The 18,763-nt window shown below is 30.1% G+C and overlaps 2 protein-coding genes across 4 annotated transcripts in view; one reads left to right on the top strand and one right to left on the bottom strand.

Moving 5' to 3' along the window:
* The first annotated feature begins 6,478 nt into the window (after positions 1–6,478).
* LOC111426065 (carbonic anhydrase 1) lies at positions 6,479–12,001 on the top strand. The gene is made up of 6 exons (XM_023060420.2): positions 6,479–6,618; positions 8,482–8,512; positions 9,053–9,235; positions 10,347–10,465; positions 11,197–11,514; positions 11,568–12,001. The coding sequence occupies exons 2-6, from the start codon at positions 8,482–8,484 to the stop codon at positions 11,706–11,708; spliced, it is 792 nt and encodes a 263-aa protein (XP_022916188.1). The 5' UTR covers positions 6,479–6,618; the 3' UTR covers positions 11,709–12,001.
* Positions 12,002–12,185: 184 nt separating this feature from the next.
* LOC111426048 (melanocortin receptor 5-like) overlaps positions 12,186–18,763 on the bottom strand; it is a 51,448-nt gene continuing 44,870 nt past the window's right edge. The window contains exons 4-5 of one of the 3 annotated variants that reach the window (XR_011639727.1): positions 18,317–18,696; positions 12,186–17,040 (exon numbers count right to left, since the gene is read on the bottom strand). Coding sequence is in view for 2 of the 3 variants with exons in the window: in XM_071194322.1 (XP_071050423.1) it covers positions 18,508–18,696 (189 nt within the window). In the remaining variant the exon portion in view is untranslated. Of the gene's footprint in view, positions 18,697–18,763 lie in introns of all 3 variants that reach the window. The other 2 variants (XM_071194322.1, XM_023060392.2) reach the window with 2 other exon arrangements.

The following is an 18,763-nucleotide window of genomic DNA, read 5'->3' as shown; positions in this document are numbered from 1 at the left end:
GTTTGGTATTATCGACGTCAGTCATTCACGTTCTCGTTCGGAGTACCTTAAATAATGTGGCCTTTATTTTTTGTGCCTTTATTAGCTACTTTTTTTATTTCTTAAAAGGGATACCGCACATACCAAGTCACAATTGTCTCTAACATACCTCTACGACTACCTATACTCTTACACCAAACAAAACAAAAACGAATAAAAACGGATTATAATGAAACAGTAATAAGTATTTAAATACTCATTTCATTTTAATTTTTAATTTTCTGATGTTTTTTTTAAAAATAGTTTTCAACGCGTAACATAAACGGATTTTGGAATACAAAAGGTCCTATGAAAGAACATTTATTAGTGGTACTCGGATATTATTTTTAGCGGCCCGTTGACGACACGACGTTTCTGCTTTGCTCTATAAGTCCATGGTCTTTTATCGCCTTATTGTTTCGCGACGTTTTATGCGACTTCCAACTAACACAGGAACGAAAACGGTAATTAGCATAATCCTAATGAACGAGGCTCCGCACCAATGCTTTACGATGTAGTCGGAAACGTTACGTTCCCGATCACACATAAGCGACATTAATAAATCCGACAAAGCTCACGTACTACACGTACAAAGCTCTAACGTCTACGTTTACGAATTTTAACGACTCTTATAAAACTACTAGAATATTTTTCTAAAAATTTACATTTCACCTGATTTAAAATATTAAGAAAATTGTTAGTCCAGCTGACACTAGCAGATGCATTCTCTTTTATTATCAAAAATAAAATCGTCTTGAAGCTTTAAACATCTTTACTTTTAGATTCCTAAAATAAAGTGGTGAACGCTTTTTACGACATTTGAGTAGGCAACTGCCACTATCAAATCTCTTCTATGTAGAGATTTCGCTTCTGTTTAATTCAAGCATCTTCTGCAAAAGGCAGCCGTCTGGCACATAGAGATATAGTAATGGTTTTTAATTTAATAGCCTTGGAATAAGCATGAAACGAGAAAAATGATTATGGTCTACGTACATCTCTGCTCTTATTCCATGTTTTATATATATTTTTTGCTTTACGTATAGCACGCGTTCTTCGAAGTGTAATTTTCCGAATACGCTAAAATATTAGTGATAGAATTGATTATAGTCAATGGTGCAAGTCATTCACTTTAACATCGTTTTTTTTATAAGATGATTATGTAACCTCGTTATTGTACACTTTATGTTGTTAGAATCAAGTACTTAGATAGAAAACCATTTTATTATTCGAAAATAGATTTATTATTTAATATTAACATATCTAACAAAAAGAAGGGGTTTTCAATTTACTTTTCGATGTTGATATATTGTTTTATGGTCGAATCAGGAGAAGCAGGTTGTTGTTTGTTACGATGCCTTTAGGTCATCTTTAGCAAACGAAGACGTGCTATAGCAGTGTTATGACTCTCTACGCACTCTCACGAGAGTTATACGACCTTTAATTATCAAGTACAGTAGTTAATAAAATGCCTAAGGGTAGTTTTTATGTGCTTTTTATCTAAATATCGCTGTGAGAAAATAAGTAATATAATAATTGTATGAAATTTTACAGCTTTAAAGTAATAGAAAGCAAATGATTTATATAATGTTATAAAAATTTCAAATTTGACGTTATTTTTGTAATATATGCAACCAAAGAAACGTTTTTAGTATTCTGTACTTTTAATTTAGATGATGATATCTACTTCTTATTTATACAATTCTATAAATTTAGCTAGGCATTAAGAGAGGGCGCATATATTACAATAAAAATCATTAATCTTCCAATAATAAACATTCTTAATCGCTTAGAAATCACAAAATATATTTCTTCTTGTTATTATTAATTAAAAAATTAATTTTAAATTAAACGTTTGAAAATGTAAAAATATTTAAAAATTTGTAACTTTAAAGCTGGCGTGATTTATGAACTGTTAAAGCGTAAAATTAGTATTATTAATGAGTGCTTATTTTTAGAATGAAAATTTTCGTTCAACTCAACTTATTTTCTTATAGTTACTTTTTATACATAGTCGAATCTTTTAATAAAATTCACACCTTGTTACCTGTTTTGTTATTTGTTGATATAATTTGTTAGAATTAATAAAAAGTTTGAATGTACGCATAAAGAGTAAACAACGTGTTGCAAAGAAACGCAAATTTTTTTTTGGCCACTTTTATGTGTTAACTTTTATTTTTTCTCTGATATATTTTTTCATCATTTTGCATATTTTTTTAGCATAGTTTAATTTCATCAATTGAATTAAAATTCCAGTCAGCTAACTTTGTAATCGTAACTGGTCGAGTTGGTGATGTCGGATAAAATGCTGATTGCATTTAAAGGTAGGCACGGTTCCTGATTATATATTTCAAACAAATCTAACAAAATGAACTTGTTTATAGATTTTCCATTCAAAACCCATCTTGAAGTTCAGTCCAGATTACATTTGTGAAAAGACTAAAATGTAGAGAGATGAACAGATATTGACCGAACCACATACAATTTTGCTAAAAAATAAGGCTTTAGCCAATGGTGGTTTTCTACAATCTCTTCAATGTCGCATCCATCACTGATTCTGTTATGAAGATAGGGAACAAACCAAGTGGTGAATTTGCTAAAACATGTAAACTGATTCAAAACAATCATTGACAAGTACGCGATCAAAAGTGCACGTTTTTCTGATTTGATGCTCTTCAACTATCGGAAATGAGGAAATTGTGATAGAAGTACCGCCTGGTAAAAGAGGGAATCAAAAATGATACGACAGACTATAAAGTTTATCTAAGATTTTATTATTTAGTTTCTTTATTTTTAACATCATTTGTACATTTATTTATCAATAAACACTGTTTAGCCACTTTTCCATTTTTTCTTAATTTCTTCGAAATTTCAAAAAAAATTTCAAAAATTAAGAAAAAAAAATAAGTAATGTGTATACCAAATTTAATAATTTTATCACGACAAATCAAAAGTCGTGACTCAAAGGGTTAGATAGTCAAGTCTATGTGTGAATTTTGGAAAACATACAATTTGTAACCATTTGTAAACATAATTTTGAGATACTAACACTGGAATGTGTTGCACATGTTACTATCCTTTAAAGTTTATCTCATTTTGCACTTTATAGTAGTACCAGAAACGTAGCGTTAAATGTAATAGGGGAAAATGGTATGGATATAGACTATGGACTGTTAGATAGTATCTCTAATATAGGTACAAAAATCATCCCAACATCAAAAATTATTCCAAAAATATAAAGGGAAAGAAAAGACAACAAGATCTGTGGTAAAAAAAAAACACTATATTAGAAAGTCCTAAAGATGCTAATATTTGTGATTTAAGGCACTATCAAAAATACATTTTTTTGTACTATTGTTATTAAGATTTAATAACATTAATACCTCATGATAATGACAAAGAGATATAAAGAATTACTAAAAATTTTGAAGTGTAAGCTAATCCGACTGCTATTTCTTTCAACTACTGCCACATTTAGTGAGCCATTTGTTACACTGACGTTCGAAGATTTTTACATCCTGGTGTAAATTAAACTACTTAGAATAGTTCCCCATGTTTTGCTCAAAAACTTCCGGGATCGAGTTCAAAACATGAAGCTTTAGTTCCAGCTAGCTGTACCATTAACAGATAATATGGGTATGTTGTATATCATCCTGGATTCCAATAACTATTTGGGTTATAATTTGAATTGTATCAACTATTAAGCTTGACTTAACCAAACAATTTGTGACAAAGTATTTGATGGAAACCTAGAGAAAAATGGGTGGTCGACTATCAGTCCATGCTTTAAAATCATACAACAAAGCTATTAAGCAGTACATGAGTAACTATTCTGATGAGTAGTAAATCTTGCAAAATTGCAGATTTTTGAATTTGTATTTTACCATTATAGGTTGGTGTTATGTATGTTATATGGTATTATGGTATGTTACTATTCTAATTTGGACCATCACACTCAATAAATAGACGGAAATTCACCCGCCTAGGTCTTTAAGTTGGATCTTGTTGTAATTATTTATTTACTTATTATTTGTTCTTATGTACCTAGTATACAGCTAGTTCAGTGGCTATTCAACATGACTCTTTTTATTTAAATTTATTTTTACAATTTTTTTAATAAATATTTTTGTAGTAAAAAAACAAAAACAAATTATTCGTATTTTGCCGACTAATCTCTATCTAAAATTTCAAGGGCAATGCAATGTACCATCGCACTGTAAAAGATAAATCCATGCAATTAACTTTAATATGCAAAGTAGTGTTGTTTTCCAAGAATAGTCTAATTTTGAGATAAAAATAAATTTTCTTCTAAATACGATTTTTTTGATATAAGATTACATAAATGTGAATATCACGTAATTTCTTCGAAAATATCCTAACACAAATTTATAATTTCATTTGCATCCTATATCTAAAAATATTTTCGTATAGTTTCTAAGTGTTTGTTATACTTGTTCAAATTGTATATTTAGAGTTTTATTGCAAATATGTTATCCGTTGATCGCATAATATAATGGAAAAATATTTGTTTTTGATTTTTTTTATAGAATTTTATTTATCTTCTTTTTTTAATAAGCAATAATTTAATTTTTATAAGTAATAAAACTTTCAAAAATATTAGGTATCCTTCAAGAATTTTTTTCATCGTATTTTATAATTAACGACATTAATTAATATAATATTCATAAAGTGGGCAACACGTTTCATAAACGACGAATATCATTATAACACGTAATGAATTGGATTATAATTTTTAAGTTCTTCGAGGAATCATTAATTTTTAAATAGACGTAATTCTGTGTATGAATTCTCTGTTACATATAACAATGCATAATCATAGATAATTTGCTAACATTTATTTTTGATCATCCCCTTATTATTGTTAAGTGCAGGTGTTGTTTGCACGTGAAACACTAAAATTTTTACGATATTTCTAAAAGCGTGAAATCTCTTTTTTTATATTCGCGAATTGGCTTTAATTCAAGACGTTTCAAACAATGCTTGATACTATTATAAAGTCGTAGTTAATAAATAATATCTAGGAAGTATTCTACAGAGTATTTCTATGGTTGGTAATATATACAAATAGACTTTTGGGCGGTTTTTACATCAACTATTTCCGCAGAACTACCCTCTGAACTATCAATTTAGCATTTTTTGGTTTTTTTTAAATTCAACGTACCAATTTTTGAAAATTTTCAGTTTCTTGATCTTCATTTTCATTATCATTGTGCTTTTCCGAAAAAACCTTCAGTTGATGAATGTCCAATTCTTCGAAATCTTCATCTACAAAAGCCAAATTTTCATCAACTTTTTCAAAAGCTCAGCTGATCAACATCAACGGCGTTATTAAAATCATAAACACGAAGAAATTAACTATAGAAACAGAGAAACTGTAAAATATGTTCTGGAACTCTCGATACTGGTTTAGAAATCATATTTGAAGAAAAATTAAATATTTTGGTTGATATTTAACTTGCGTTATTAATTCCAGAAAAATTATTACTTTCGAAATGTTTTTCCTTTTAAAAATTACTCCTATTTCATTATCAATGATAAGAAAAGCGAAAAGGAAATGTAAATATAACAAAAAATTATGTTGCAATTAACTATATTTTTCAATGAAATTGATAAATTTGATTGAAAAAGTAATGATAATGTTATCAATGTTTTTGTGTTGATTTATATTTCAGAAATTATTCATTCTTACTCGTTCCTTATATCTATAAAAAAGTAGTTGTCGCGAGTCAGAAGTTATAAAGTAATAAAATAATTTACGAAAAATTTACAGCTTCCATTTCATAAAAAAATTAAATAAATTTATTCGTTTACTGGCCCTGAATTTTAACTCTGATCGTAAAATTCTTCCTTATTTAATTCTAATAATAATCAACATACGGTCATAAAATTGGCTTTAATTGACATATACGATTATATTCAGATTTAAATAACGAAATAAAAATACGATGTGATTTGAACGTTCGATTAGAAAACTTATTTTTGGATTATGTACCGTTTACGATTTTTTTTGATTACGTATTCAAAACGTTTATCGACTTTGAATAAAGGTATGTAAATAAATATTTTAAAGTGTATCGTATTTAGAACGTGATTGATTAACTAAATAGTCTTAATAGTTGTTGTTAGATGGTAATATGTATTACAAGAGTTGAATTTAAATATAAACAATTTAATAAAAGATGATTTGAGATTTATTTTCAATATTAATATTGGTACTAATAAAAATAATCAAGGTAAAAAACATCATAATTTTATTATTGGAAGTATTTATGGTATCTTTAATTCCATTAAATTGCGAATAACTACAAACAGATAATAATGATATATGGGTGACTAAAAATTGAGGCACTTCGATTATGGTAAAATGCAGTGTTATAAATATTTCATTGTTTACATAATAGAGTACGATGATATAAACGCGTCGTCCAAAGTAGTGGGGTTCGTAGTATTTCCGCGGATATTGGGTATTTAACGCCCAGTGTCCCCAGTAAGTTTAAGTTTTTGCTGAATCTACCTTCAAGAAATATCCATCCAATTTTATTTTCTTAAATTTTTTTTCGTGATTCTTTTTAATCTTTTAAGGTAAGTAAAATTTTTTTATTATTAAATTTATAAGTGCAATGAAAAATTATAAGAAATTTGTTTTCTCGATGGAAATTATTTTCTTATTTAAATTTTAATTTCAAATTTAAACCAACCGTGCTGAAAAAAAATCATCGATTATATTTTTCGCTTCTCTTTGCTGTGGTAAAATAATTAATCCAAAGAAAATTACTGTTATATTAACACACAAATAATGGTACTCGTCGTTTAAATGTAATGATTTTATAACCACGCGTATGCATATACGTATTTTACAAGGACATTGAATCGTTTGAAATGCAATTTTTTATGTGCACATTAAAAAAAACGTGTTTACAAATCTTCTTGAAGTGGTTTTTATTTATTATAATACAATTTTTGTAAGTATAAAACAGTTTTTTTTATAATACATTTTTCTCAAAAATTTTGCTATTACTTTGAATTGGTAGTGGTTTTGATTAGCATAAGGAATAACCCAAGGACAAATTTTCTAAAACTGCAATTCACTATCTTTTGTATTCTAGTAATTAGATTTCCGATTCAATACACATTAAAATTTGCATTATATATAAGCAAGGACAATATTTTAAAAGCAATTTGTATCTTACACCAAAACGACGAATTAAAATGCATTTACTGAAATAATATTAAATTTTGATACAACTTGAAACACTCGGATTCAACAAGATGCATAATAAACACTAAACGATCACGATTTGTGTGTTTGTCTCGCCTATTTGCATGGAAAAGTTACGTTTTACTAATGCAAGTCTACGCAGAATGTATTTTTAGGTTACGTAGGCGATTATATTAAGAGTACTTTGACTTGTTTGTAACTTTATCTTATACAATAACTTTAGGTTTATTAAATTACACCCAAAAAAATACAGTAAAACCTCGATGTAACGGATTAATATGGGGAAGAGAGTTACGTTATAGCCAAAAAAATTTTAATTTGTGCTTTAAACTATTTGAATGAATAATTTTAACAAAGCACACAAATTCGAAGAATCTAGCTCTGAATAATAACTAAAGCTAGCGCTAACACTAGCACTAGAACTAACACTAGACCCAGAACTAGAAACATTCGGGTTTAGCCGCGCGTCTCTTAAGTCGGCTAAACCCGAATGATTCTAGTTCTAGGGCTAGTGTTAATTCTAGTTTTAGTTCAATAAAAATATGCAAGAGAGCAACTTGGGGGATAACCCGAGTTGGATTCTATCTATAAGCGATAACATTTATATTAAAATATACTTATTTATTAAATAGATAATATAAATAGTACGAATTAAAAATATTTTGTTCGTTATATGTGAACTTCTTTGTAATGAGGTTCGTTATGTCGAGGATTTACTGTATATTCAAAAAATCATTACATTTACGATTATTTAAATGTTCATTTTTCACTAAATAATTAAATTAATGACTAAAAAATAAATTATAAACGTTTCAATTAGAATACAAACCCATTTAAACTTTATTTTCGTTAGTTTTACAGTTATAACCATTTACATTAGCAATAACCATTAAGTAAATGGACGACTGAAATGTAATTTCTTGATAAAACTAAACTAGTTATTATTTTTTTTTAAGTATTCCGAGGACTTTTAGATAATTAAAAAAATCAGTTCGATACTTCTCTGAATAATAAGATTATAATAAAGATTTATTACCCCTCTATTCGATATCAGTACATTTCATAATTTATTGCTAGGTTGTAAATAATAGCTTGTGCCGTATGGGTATTAAATCCTTAATTGTTGATAAAACGATATCTAATTTTATGATTTTGGAACATCACCTATAAATAATAATAAATGAATAATAATTAATTACTTAAAAACAATTTTTGTACAATTTCAGATGTCTAACTGGGGTTATTCTTCTTCAAATGGTAAGTTTATATAAAAACATTAAATTACCAGTTACACCCAATAATTTTCTAAATCGAAGTTTTATTTTTCACGTTTATTTATATACGTAAACTTGCTAGACGTAAATTCTATGAAATTTGCCCATCATTTTATTATGTCTTTTTATTGGTATGTTTACAACGCCATTATCAAAGAAAATTGGTATATAATCGATTCGTAGTGTTTCGTAGATATATATGCACGTGATGGTGCAACTCAAAAAAAAAGAAACAAAAAGTTATAAGGATGACCCCCTACATTCTCCAGAACGCAAACTAATTTAATCGATTTATTTGTACTGCGGGTCCGAAAAGGGAAATTGTCCATCAGCCCTAATTATTGCATGTATTTGCCTCTCTTTCAGAACGTCCGACGACGGTAATGACCTTTAATTGTTCAGTTTGCCAAAAGGCTCATTTATTAACCACGGGAATATTTACCGATCCACTTTTAAAATGAAATGTGTTCATAAATGTTGTGTGTAATAAAAAATCGTTTTAATATATTTTTTTTTGAAATAGGACCTGAAACTTGGGCTGAAAGTTATCCAACAGCAGCAGGACCTAGACAAAGCCCCGTGGATATTAAAGCGGTTAATTTTGAAGTTATGAAAAAATTAGATTGGAAATATAATCCTAAAAATACTATCGATATTTGTAATACTGGTTATGGATGGAAGGTACATGTTGATGGAAAAGGGTCCGGTAAGATATCAAATAAAATTATAACAAATGTTATTTATTTATACAACTAACTTTAAACTTTGTATGATTTAATCCCAAACATTCTTTTATAAACCTAAAAAGTTTTATTTCTGAATTTCAAAATGTTTGAGAGAAAAACTGTTCAATCTGTAAACTTAAATCTTGGTACAACTCAACTTTAAATAATCATATACTCCAAAACATGCAGAAACCATCTGACGTCCAATATTCTTGTGTAGAAGACTTGATTGTTGGTAACTTTAATATTAAAAACAACACCAAATAATGTGATGTGTTACTTTTACACTTTTGACCATTTTTTCTATAGTTCGATTCGCGAAGTGAACAACTTATACGAAGAGTGTCTTCAAAATGGGCGTCTGTTAACCGCGAATTCATTTGGCAGAATGATTTTTCACATATATATGTAGAGCCAAACATAATACTAGTATTTTGTAATTAGGGAAGTTTTCTGAAACATTTTGTTCCCAAAATTCTTCGCTGGAAGCACTTATTTTGGTTTTTAAACACACATCTTCCTGTTAAGCAATTATCTCCAGTTGAAGTGAAGCCTTTTAAAAGATTAAATCGCTTTATAGCCATATAAAGAGATACTTCAAAAGGCAACTTTCAGAATTGCGATAGCATTCCTATTTCATCAAATTCCTTCCTAAGTTTTGATATAAAACTTAAAAGCACAACAGTATCGATTTCCCTATTTGCTATTAATTGCTGTTATATTGAAGAATGGTTGGAAAATGAATAAATTGCTTATTTACGACAACATTTTCAAAAATATCCAACTTGCGCCGAAAAACAGACACATTTTATATTAAATCAGATATTAACTTTCCATTTCCTCGCAACTCTACGTTCAGCGCATTCAAATATTTTAAAATGTCGTCCAAAAAAGCCATATTTGCCATATTGGAGCTGTTTTGTTAAGAATTTCAAGTATTTTTCTCTTCTAATCTATCCAAACTTTCTAAGAAGGCGATCACTTGCTCTTTCATTTTCCAAAAATACTCTTGACATCAAAAACTATTAAGGCCAGCATCCAGCATATTGAATAAGATATAGAAGTTGTTGAAATACGTTTCTTAAATTTCAGAATTAATTGGAGGACCATTACAAGGAAAATACATTTTAGAACAATATCATTGTCATTGGGGTGCAACAAGTGAAAAAGGATCAGAACATACAGTTGATGGAATATCTTATGCAGCTGAGGTAAGATACACCTCAAAATGTTTTTTTAATATCCCTAAATATGATTGAAATAATATTGATTCAATTTCAAAACCAATTTCTCTATGTCCTTAAAACTCAGAGAACTGTTTTTGATAAAAAGCATTTCAACTGTAAAAACAATGATGCAACCCAAGTTCCAAAAGTGCATTTTGCACTCTAAATTTAAATAAGTATTTGAAGTGAACCTTCGCGATGTCAGTCGGAGTAAATAAACTCCGGTTGATGTTTATTTGAAAACAGTCCAAAAACAATAAAAAAGAATCTTAAAATTAAATCATCGGTTATCGTTTAAAGTTAGAATGACTTAAATTAACTTTTTAATTTTCAAAAATATAGATAGTTTGCATTTTGAGTTAAATGAAGGTTATCGTGAAGGTTGGTTATTAATTATTAATTTTTAAGACTAGATTTCTCTTTACTGTAAACTCCGTAAATCATTTACGTCATTTTGTAATTGACATGACTAATTATTAGAGATATACTGCCATTGTTGTTAAGAAAAAATAATAATTGACCTACATCTTAAGCTTTTCTGTTGATGTTACGTGATAAAATTCCAAACTGGTTTTAGAGTAATAATAAACGAATTTAATGGGTTTGTTTTTAAAACGATTTAATACATCGTAATTTTATCACGTATAAAGAATAAATTATATATAAGTTTGCTGATTTTTCATTTCTTGGTGAAGTATAAAATTGTGTTATTTCAGCTTCATTTCGTACATTGGAACGCTGAAAAATATCAATCGTTTGAGGAAGCAGCTCAACAACCTGACGGATTATGTGTTTTGGGCGTTTTTTTGAAATCTGGTAGACAACACGATGAAGTAGAAAAAATTGTGTCTTACTTATCTAACATAGAGTATAAAAGCGAGCATAAAAAAATAAACGAGGCAATTGATCCAAACCAAATGCTACCTCAAAACAGTAGCTATTGGACTTATTTGGGATCTTTAACAACTCCTCCGTGCTCTGAATGTGTAATTTGGATTGTTTTTAAAGAACCTATTGAAGTATCAGAGAAACAGGTAAAAATTATTTGTAATTAAAAATACAAATTTAATTTTTTAAATATTTTTAGTTGGAAGCCTTCAGATCTTTAAAATCTTATTGTTGCGAAGAGGGTTGTCCTTGCGACGATTTTTCAGGTTTCGTAAAAACCAATTTTCGCCCAACGCTTCCATTGGGCCAAAGACAAATTAAAGAGTGTCCAAATTGTTAATTTTTTCCACATGTAGCTGGTGCAAAGCATTTTAATTATGAAGTACAAATATCAATAACACGTCCATACATTCTCACATTGTTATACGTTAGCACGTTTTATTGCAATAATATTAATTCAATGGATCTGTATTGATATAATTAGATTTTATATTATACGCATAAATATACAACGACACGTGGAATTGTGTTACTCAGGTGCTAATATGCAAGTATTGTAATATTTTATTCTTCGAAATATAATAATGTATTTAGCAATTATTAACCAGTACGTAATAAAAATACTAGTCAATATTTGAGTTATTTATTTATTTTGAAATTAATTGTTATTTTATGTTGGGAAATTATGAAATGTACAAATTAGACATGAATTGTTAATAGAAGTGAATTGAAGTCTTTGGTGCCATCTTTTATAGAATAGGCCAAGTGACTACAAATATAAATTAGGAATTTATAATGAATTGATTTTAATTTGGGATGTAATAAAACAACATTTTATTTCACATTTATTTCTTACAACTTCACATGAAATGTAGTTTATTCTTATTAAGAATATGTTTAAGAATACATTTAGTTATCATTTTTGATCGAGGTTTAACCCAAAACCCCCCATTTTAGACCAAATAGACCACTCATTTTACCTATTTGTATATAGATTAGTTGAATGTGTATTTAAATCATATTTATATCTATATATTTATATCGTTCTACAATATTACCTACTCTATAACATACCTACACCATAATTAACTACTATATAAATATTATTTGTTTACGAGTCATTTTAAATTTATTTACTAACGTATAGGTATTACATATTAAGACTCTTAAATTATATCGATTCATAGTAATTGATTTAGGGCCGATTTTAAAATTGTTTTTTAAATTCATTTTAGGAATAAGATGTACCAAGATTATAAAACCAGCCCTTAATCGGAATAAGTATGTATTTTTAAAGATTTTTATAATAATTTTATCTGAAATCAAAAATTTCTTTTCGAATAAAAACAAAATAGTGCTCTTTTCTAATAATAAATTCTCTTTATATCATAGATTTTATCACAGTCATACTCATTAAAATTTAAATATAAATATCTTTAAAGTATTACATTCTTTTACACAGTTCTTAAATTTTAAGTTTAATAAGTTAAGTTTAACATTAACTCTAAGTCCTGAATTTTAAATCTTAGACAACGCAACTTATTTAAATCAAAACTTGCACACTTAGAAAAATATAAAAGAATATCAACCTGTGATATTTTTTAATATAACTCTGGAAAGATTTGACGTAAAGTTTTAAAATTTGTGTAGTAGTAGATAAGTTTATATAATGTCTTGTGTATTGCACTCTCCGCATAAATATCTATCAGATGGGAAATCGAAAGCATAAAGATACAATACCAATACATGCCGATTATGAAAGTTTCAGATCAAAGTACTATCGTCTTCACACGTCTTGTACCATAGACAGAGATGCAAAAGGGGCTTTACGCTTGACTCGAGTCAGGTAAAGCCCCTTTCTCATCTCTGCCTATGGTGCATGTCAAGTGCAGATGACAGCACGCCAACGAGCTCAGTTATATGCCTTTTGATTCTCTAATGAGAATTCATGACAACATCGAAATAGCGCTACTTATTTGATATAGCCAAAATCAAACCCAAAATGGAGCGCCGAACTGACTGTGGAGGTGCGTCATGCTGGAGGTGTGATTGGTTTGTATTTTTCGCCAATGAAAAAGATTGTCACGTTATGGTCAATAAAGTTCGCTACCGTGCTACTTTAATTTGGATGAGTGTACTTGGTGAGCTGCAATCATCTATGTTTAATTTAAAAACACCACTTGCATTTTCTAATCTCCATGTTCAGTTATGGCAAATGATATCTGCTTTTTTTTGAGGAGATTTTCAGCTATACTAAAATTTCTCTCTACTAGATAAAGCCATGTACTGAATTTGAAGAATTTAGAAAACTGAAGAAGAATTGGAGGAACATAGACTTAGATGGTACTGTAAAACCGAGTACTTGTAGCCAAAGATTTTGGCTAAAAATTAACCTTATCTTACATTCTGTCATGGTATAATTAGGCTAATCTTACAAAACATTCTTTACCAGGATGATTGACATTTCAAAACAAAACTAACCTTACCTAACACTATTTAATGGGATGATTGACAATCCTAAACAGAACTAACCTATGTATATGATCAGGGGCGTTATCTAGTACGATGACAATACAAGCTAATGTTGAATATTTGAAAATTTTTTATCTTCTTAGACTGTACAGCACTAGTTACGAGAATACTGTTAACGACTGTTGCACGAGTTAATTTCTTACCATATAAAGCTCCATGGTATTAGACAATAAAGTTTCCCCCAGTTCTCATGTATTTGAGGCTTTAATCAATTGATGGATGTTTAATGATATATAGGGTGATTCATAAGTAATGGGCCAAATTGTAAATGTACGTTCAGGAGGCCAAAATAATAATATTTTCATTAACAATAATGGGTCTTAGTCTGCTCCTTACTGAGATACAGGATGTTAAAGCGAAAAAAATAAAATAGATTTTTGTTAATAGATCAGCTACTTTTCTACATAATGACTCATAGTTGACTTATAGTTTTTGTAAGAGTAAACAATAATGTGTGAGAGGATTTGAGTTAACTCGTAGATGTCGCCACATGCGCCATATGAATTATGAAACGTCAATGAGCTTTTACGTTTAATGAATAGTTTAAAACATTTTATTGTTAAGTAAACTGATTCATTCTTGTCCTAACATAAATCAAAATGGCGAGACATAATCACTTTTCAAACGAAGAAATGAGAGACATGTTATGCGTTTACGCACAAGAACGTTTTTCTGGGCAAGCAGCATCCAGAAAATATCGTGAAATGTACCCTTACAGAAGGCAGCCAAACCGGAAGATATTTGAAAATATTTATAATCGATTGGGTGAAACAGGTTCATTTCGTCCAAAATATCATACAGGACGTCCTAAGATTATCACTCCGCAGCAAGAAGATGAAATTTTGGTAAGAATTGCGCAAAATTCTGAAATAAGCACTCGTCGATTGTCTGCAGCAACTGGAATAAGCCAACCATCCGTGACTAGAATTTTACACAAGGAAAATTTATATCCCTATCATTTTATACCTGTGCAAAATTTACTTCCAACAGATTATCGAATCAGAGTTCAATTTTGTCAGTGGCTAAAAGGAAAATTGAATAATAATCCAACATTCCTAAATAACATTCTTTTCACGGATGAAGCAACCTTTACCAGACGCGGAGTTTTTAATTGGCGAAATAGTCATGCCTGGGAAACCGAAAACCCTCGTTTAAAAAAAGATAGACATTTCCAGCACGAGTTTAAAATAAATGTGTGGTGCGGTGTAATAGGCAATACATTACTGGGCCCAGTTGAATTACCTCCTAATTTAAATGGAGCTCTTGGGAGATCTTCCATTACAACTAAGAAGAAATATGTGGTTCATGCAAGACGGTGCTCCTCCACATTTTTCACGTGCTGTGCGCGAACATCTGAATGAAACATTCCCTCACCGTTGGATTGGACGTGGTAGTGATCCACTTGATTTTTATGTGTGGGGTTACATGAAATCAATGGTCTATGCTGAACCTACTATAAATACACGAGACGAGTTATGGAATAGAATTCAAGATGCAGCCAATTCAATACGAAATAATCCTGCTACATTTTTTAAAGTCAGACAATCCTTAACCAAACGGTTAAATGCGTGTATAAATGCTGGTGGTGGTCATGTTGAAAACCTTTTGCAGTAGCTCATAATTAAGCTTAAATTTAATTTAACTTCGCACAACATTAACATGTAGGTTTTGATAACAGTTGTCGTAAGTGGTCTTAGTTCAAGTCTGTTCTAATGTTGTATTTCGTTTTATTAACTGGCGTACAATAAATTGTTTTATTACGTAATTTTTTTATGGTTTCAGTTTAATATTGTTATCAATTATCAATTACGGTTAGGTAAATGTCAACATTCCATGCCATGCTTGTGTCTTAACAGATTAATGCTACGTCGACCACCGTGAAATGTAGTGTAGTGAATTAGTAAAATTCAAATATCTCGAAAATCGTTAATATTTTCAAGATCAAAGAAGTATAGCTTTTTTCTACAGAAATGATGGGGCTATCCAAATTAAACAAGTATGTTGTAAAATAATGAGCGATAAAAAATTTGTAGCTGATTTCATCTAATTCATATGGCGCATGTGGCGACATCTACGAGTTAACTCAAATCCTCTCACACATTATTATTTACCCTTACAAAAACTATAAGTCAACTATGAGTCATTATGTAGAAAAGTAGCTGATCTATTAACAAAAATCTATTTTATTTTTTTCGCTTTAACATCCTGTATCTCAGTAAGGAGCAGACTAAGACCTATTATTGTTAATGAAAATATTATTATTTTGGCCTCCTGAACGTACATTTACAATTTGGCCCATTACTTATGAATCACCCTGTATATAACTCCCATTACCGTGTTTTCTGCAATAAAGAGGGGTCCATTCGGTTATTACAGCTCAGAAGACTTCTTTTGGAGAGTCACGCAAAATCTCGATCAACACTGTCGGACGTTTACAAAAGTTATCCGTATTATCTAAAAGTCCGGAAAATTCATCTTCTTTAAGTTGGACCATTTCAAAGCAGAATTTTCGTCGTTTATCACGTAGAAGTCGTTTCACAGCACATGAATTATAAATTTGAAACTGCAGAAAAGATGAATATAGTCAACGAAGTACCTCCAATAACTTAGAAGTGAACGCGAAAAATGTATCTAAACCCTTTTGTGTATCCATTTTTTTTGTTGGTTTCTAACACATTCACTATATCTTGCAGTATAGTACACTTAGTGATTATGTAAATAAATATATAACAAAAATTTACAAAAATTATTCTTAGTAAAGAAAAGGAGTCAGTTACTTTTTTTGAAATATGTATGATGTTAGTTAAGGGTTAATGAAATACGTTAAATCAAGTGATATCGCTTATGCAAGCACGAATGGACTACAGTGGGGTACAAACAAAGTTAAGAAATTAAATACTTAGTATGTAACACTCGACACGTGGTCACGAACCCTACTTGCTTTCAGCGTGCATACTGTGTTTTAATCACGTCGTTTTCATCGACCATGTAAACGTCCTTTACCGCTATCTATGAGATAGCTATAAGTTATCATAGCTTTAAGACAAGATCGATCCGAATTTGACCGACGGTGATGCATGTTCGTTCAATAATATAGCTCCGCATCTAGTAGCAATGTGGTTAACACTCCGAATGGTTTCCTGTAAAGTCAGAACACAAGTAGATTATCTATCAAGAATATTTGTAAGCCACGAATGTCTACGACAGGAAGATGGGTTGTCATGTTTGCTTTTTAACATTGCCCTGGAAAAGGTAGTATGAGAACATCATGGTGGAGAAGATACATTTTGAAAAGACCAAGTATATGGTGGTAAAGGTTAGCGGTAGAAATATACCACAACATTTGGAAGTTGGGATGACAAAATAAAGACGGTTAAAAGCTTCGTATACTTGGGATCCCCAACGAATAATAAAATTCATTTGGTCAGCAAGGAAATCCAAGCCAATAAATGCTTCCATGGACTTAAAAACAATTTCACATCTTAGCTACCAAGAAAAATCAAATTATTCCTATACAAGAACTTAACACAACAAGTACTTACCTATGGGTTGGAAACATGGGCCTTAGTGCAGAAAGACCAAGAGGCACTAAGGAGATTTGAAAAGAAAGTGCTTAGATGAACATATGGCGCTTTTAATGACAACAGTGTCTGGCGTCGGTGTTAAATTTATCAAAGTGCAATGGTTGAGATTGATTGACCATGTAGCCAGAATGGGCACAAAAAGTACCGCAAGAATTATCTTTGATCGTGTGGACCTTTGGGCCGAAGACACGATTGGTGGACGATGTGGAGAAGGACCTAAGAAGATTTAGGAACAATTTTAGAAGGAACTGTTCAGCCAAGGTTGGCAACGAGCTGTAGAGTCAAGAATGATGATGTGGAGCCTTGTATTGGTTCATTTCACGTGTAATGTCATCAAAAAGAGTGTTTGTGAGAAAGTGCTCAAAGATTTCTAAGGGATCTTCTTGCAACAAACTGATCCTGGATTTGGGCCGTCAAATGGTCTATGTCTACTTATCAAAAAATATAGGGAATAATTAAAAGTTAATTAACAGTTATGATCAAAAAGTGCTAAAACTAAAGTTTAGTACAAGATGATATATAAATAAACAAATCTAGTTTAACTGCTACAATATGGTCTCTATGGTCACTTTATGGTCCAAAAACACAACTCTTAAAAATTCTGTATTTTAAAATCACCGCGTTCTTTTCACATTTAATTTGCTAATCGATAGATGATGAAGGTTTTATGACATGTCGGTATTCATCAGTATCATATGGAAATGGGGGAAACTTGAGTGTAGGAAACCCGATAAACAGTAATAATTAATGTCAAAAATAAATACTTTGAGTCAACGTATTCTAAATTTATCTAAAAAATATGCTCATAGATAAGTTGGTTAATGAATATTACCTACACTCCTGCTCTCTTCTAATACGTCTCCAAGGTTGTCTAAAAGTACATTCACAATGGTAAGAAATTGTTTATTTTTGGCGATTAAGCTAAAATTTTTGTCTTTTCTCTGTAATTAAATAAAATAACAAAATTAGAAACATTTTCCAACAAATTGTATACGATTACACAGCGTTTCACACAATTACATTTTAAACTAACGTCCTCTGTGATAAACGAATACTTTTCTGAACGGTATGTAATCCGTTTAATCGGTGCATAGATCGTACAGAAGTGCTGCACCCTAAGGGAATTGATTGTGTATCGGAGTGGTTGATGTCCGGGTCGTTCGATTGACAGAATACCCCGCAGAGTTCCGAGTTCATCCGACGAGTCGCCTCCTGAAATTGTTAATTAATTGAATTTACTGGTCGGCATATTTTGATTTATCACATTTCCGTCTAACAT

The sequence above is a fragment of the Onthophagus taurus genome, chromosome 2 (assembly GCF_036711975.1).
Source record: "Onthophagus taurus isolate NC chromosome 2, IU_Otau_3.0, whole genome shotgun sequence".
Taxonomy (NCBI): Eukaryota; Metazoa; Arthropoda; class Insecta; order Coleoptera; family Scarabaeidae; genus Onthophagus; species Onthophagus taurus.
This window is presented reverse-complemented; position numbering and strand designations above follow the sequence as displayed.

What these genes read in the sequence shown, in the direction of transcription:
- LOC111426065 (XM_023060420.2), top strand. Translation starts at nt 8,482, where the DNA reads ATGTCTAACTGGGGTTATTCTTCTTCAAATG. An exon ending in GAATATCTTATGCAGCTGAG is followed by an intron (nt 10,466 to 11,196) that starts GTAAGATACACC and finishes GTGTTATTTCAG; the next exon opens with CTTCATTTCGTACATTGGAA. An exon ending in TTGAAGTATCAGAGAAACAG is followed by an intron (nt 11,515 to 11,567) that starts GTAAAAATTATT and finishes AAATATTTTTAG; the next exon opens with TTGGAAGCCTTCAGATCTTT.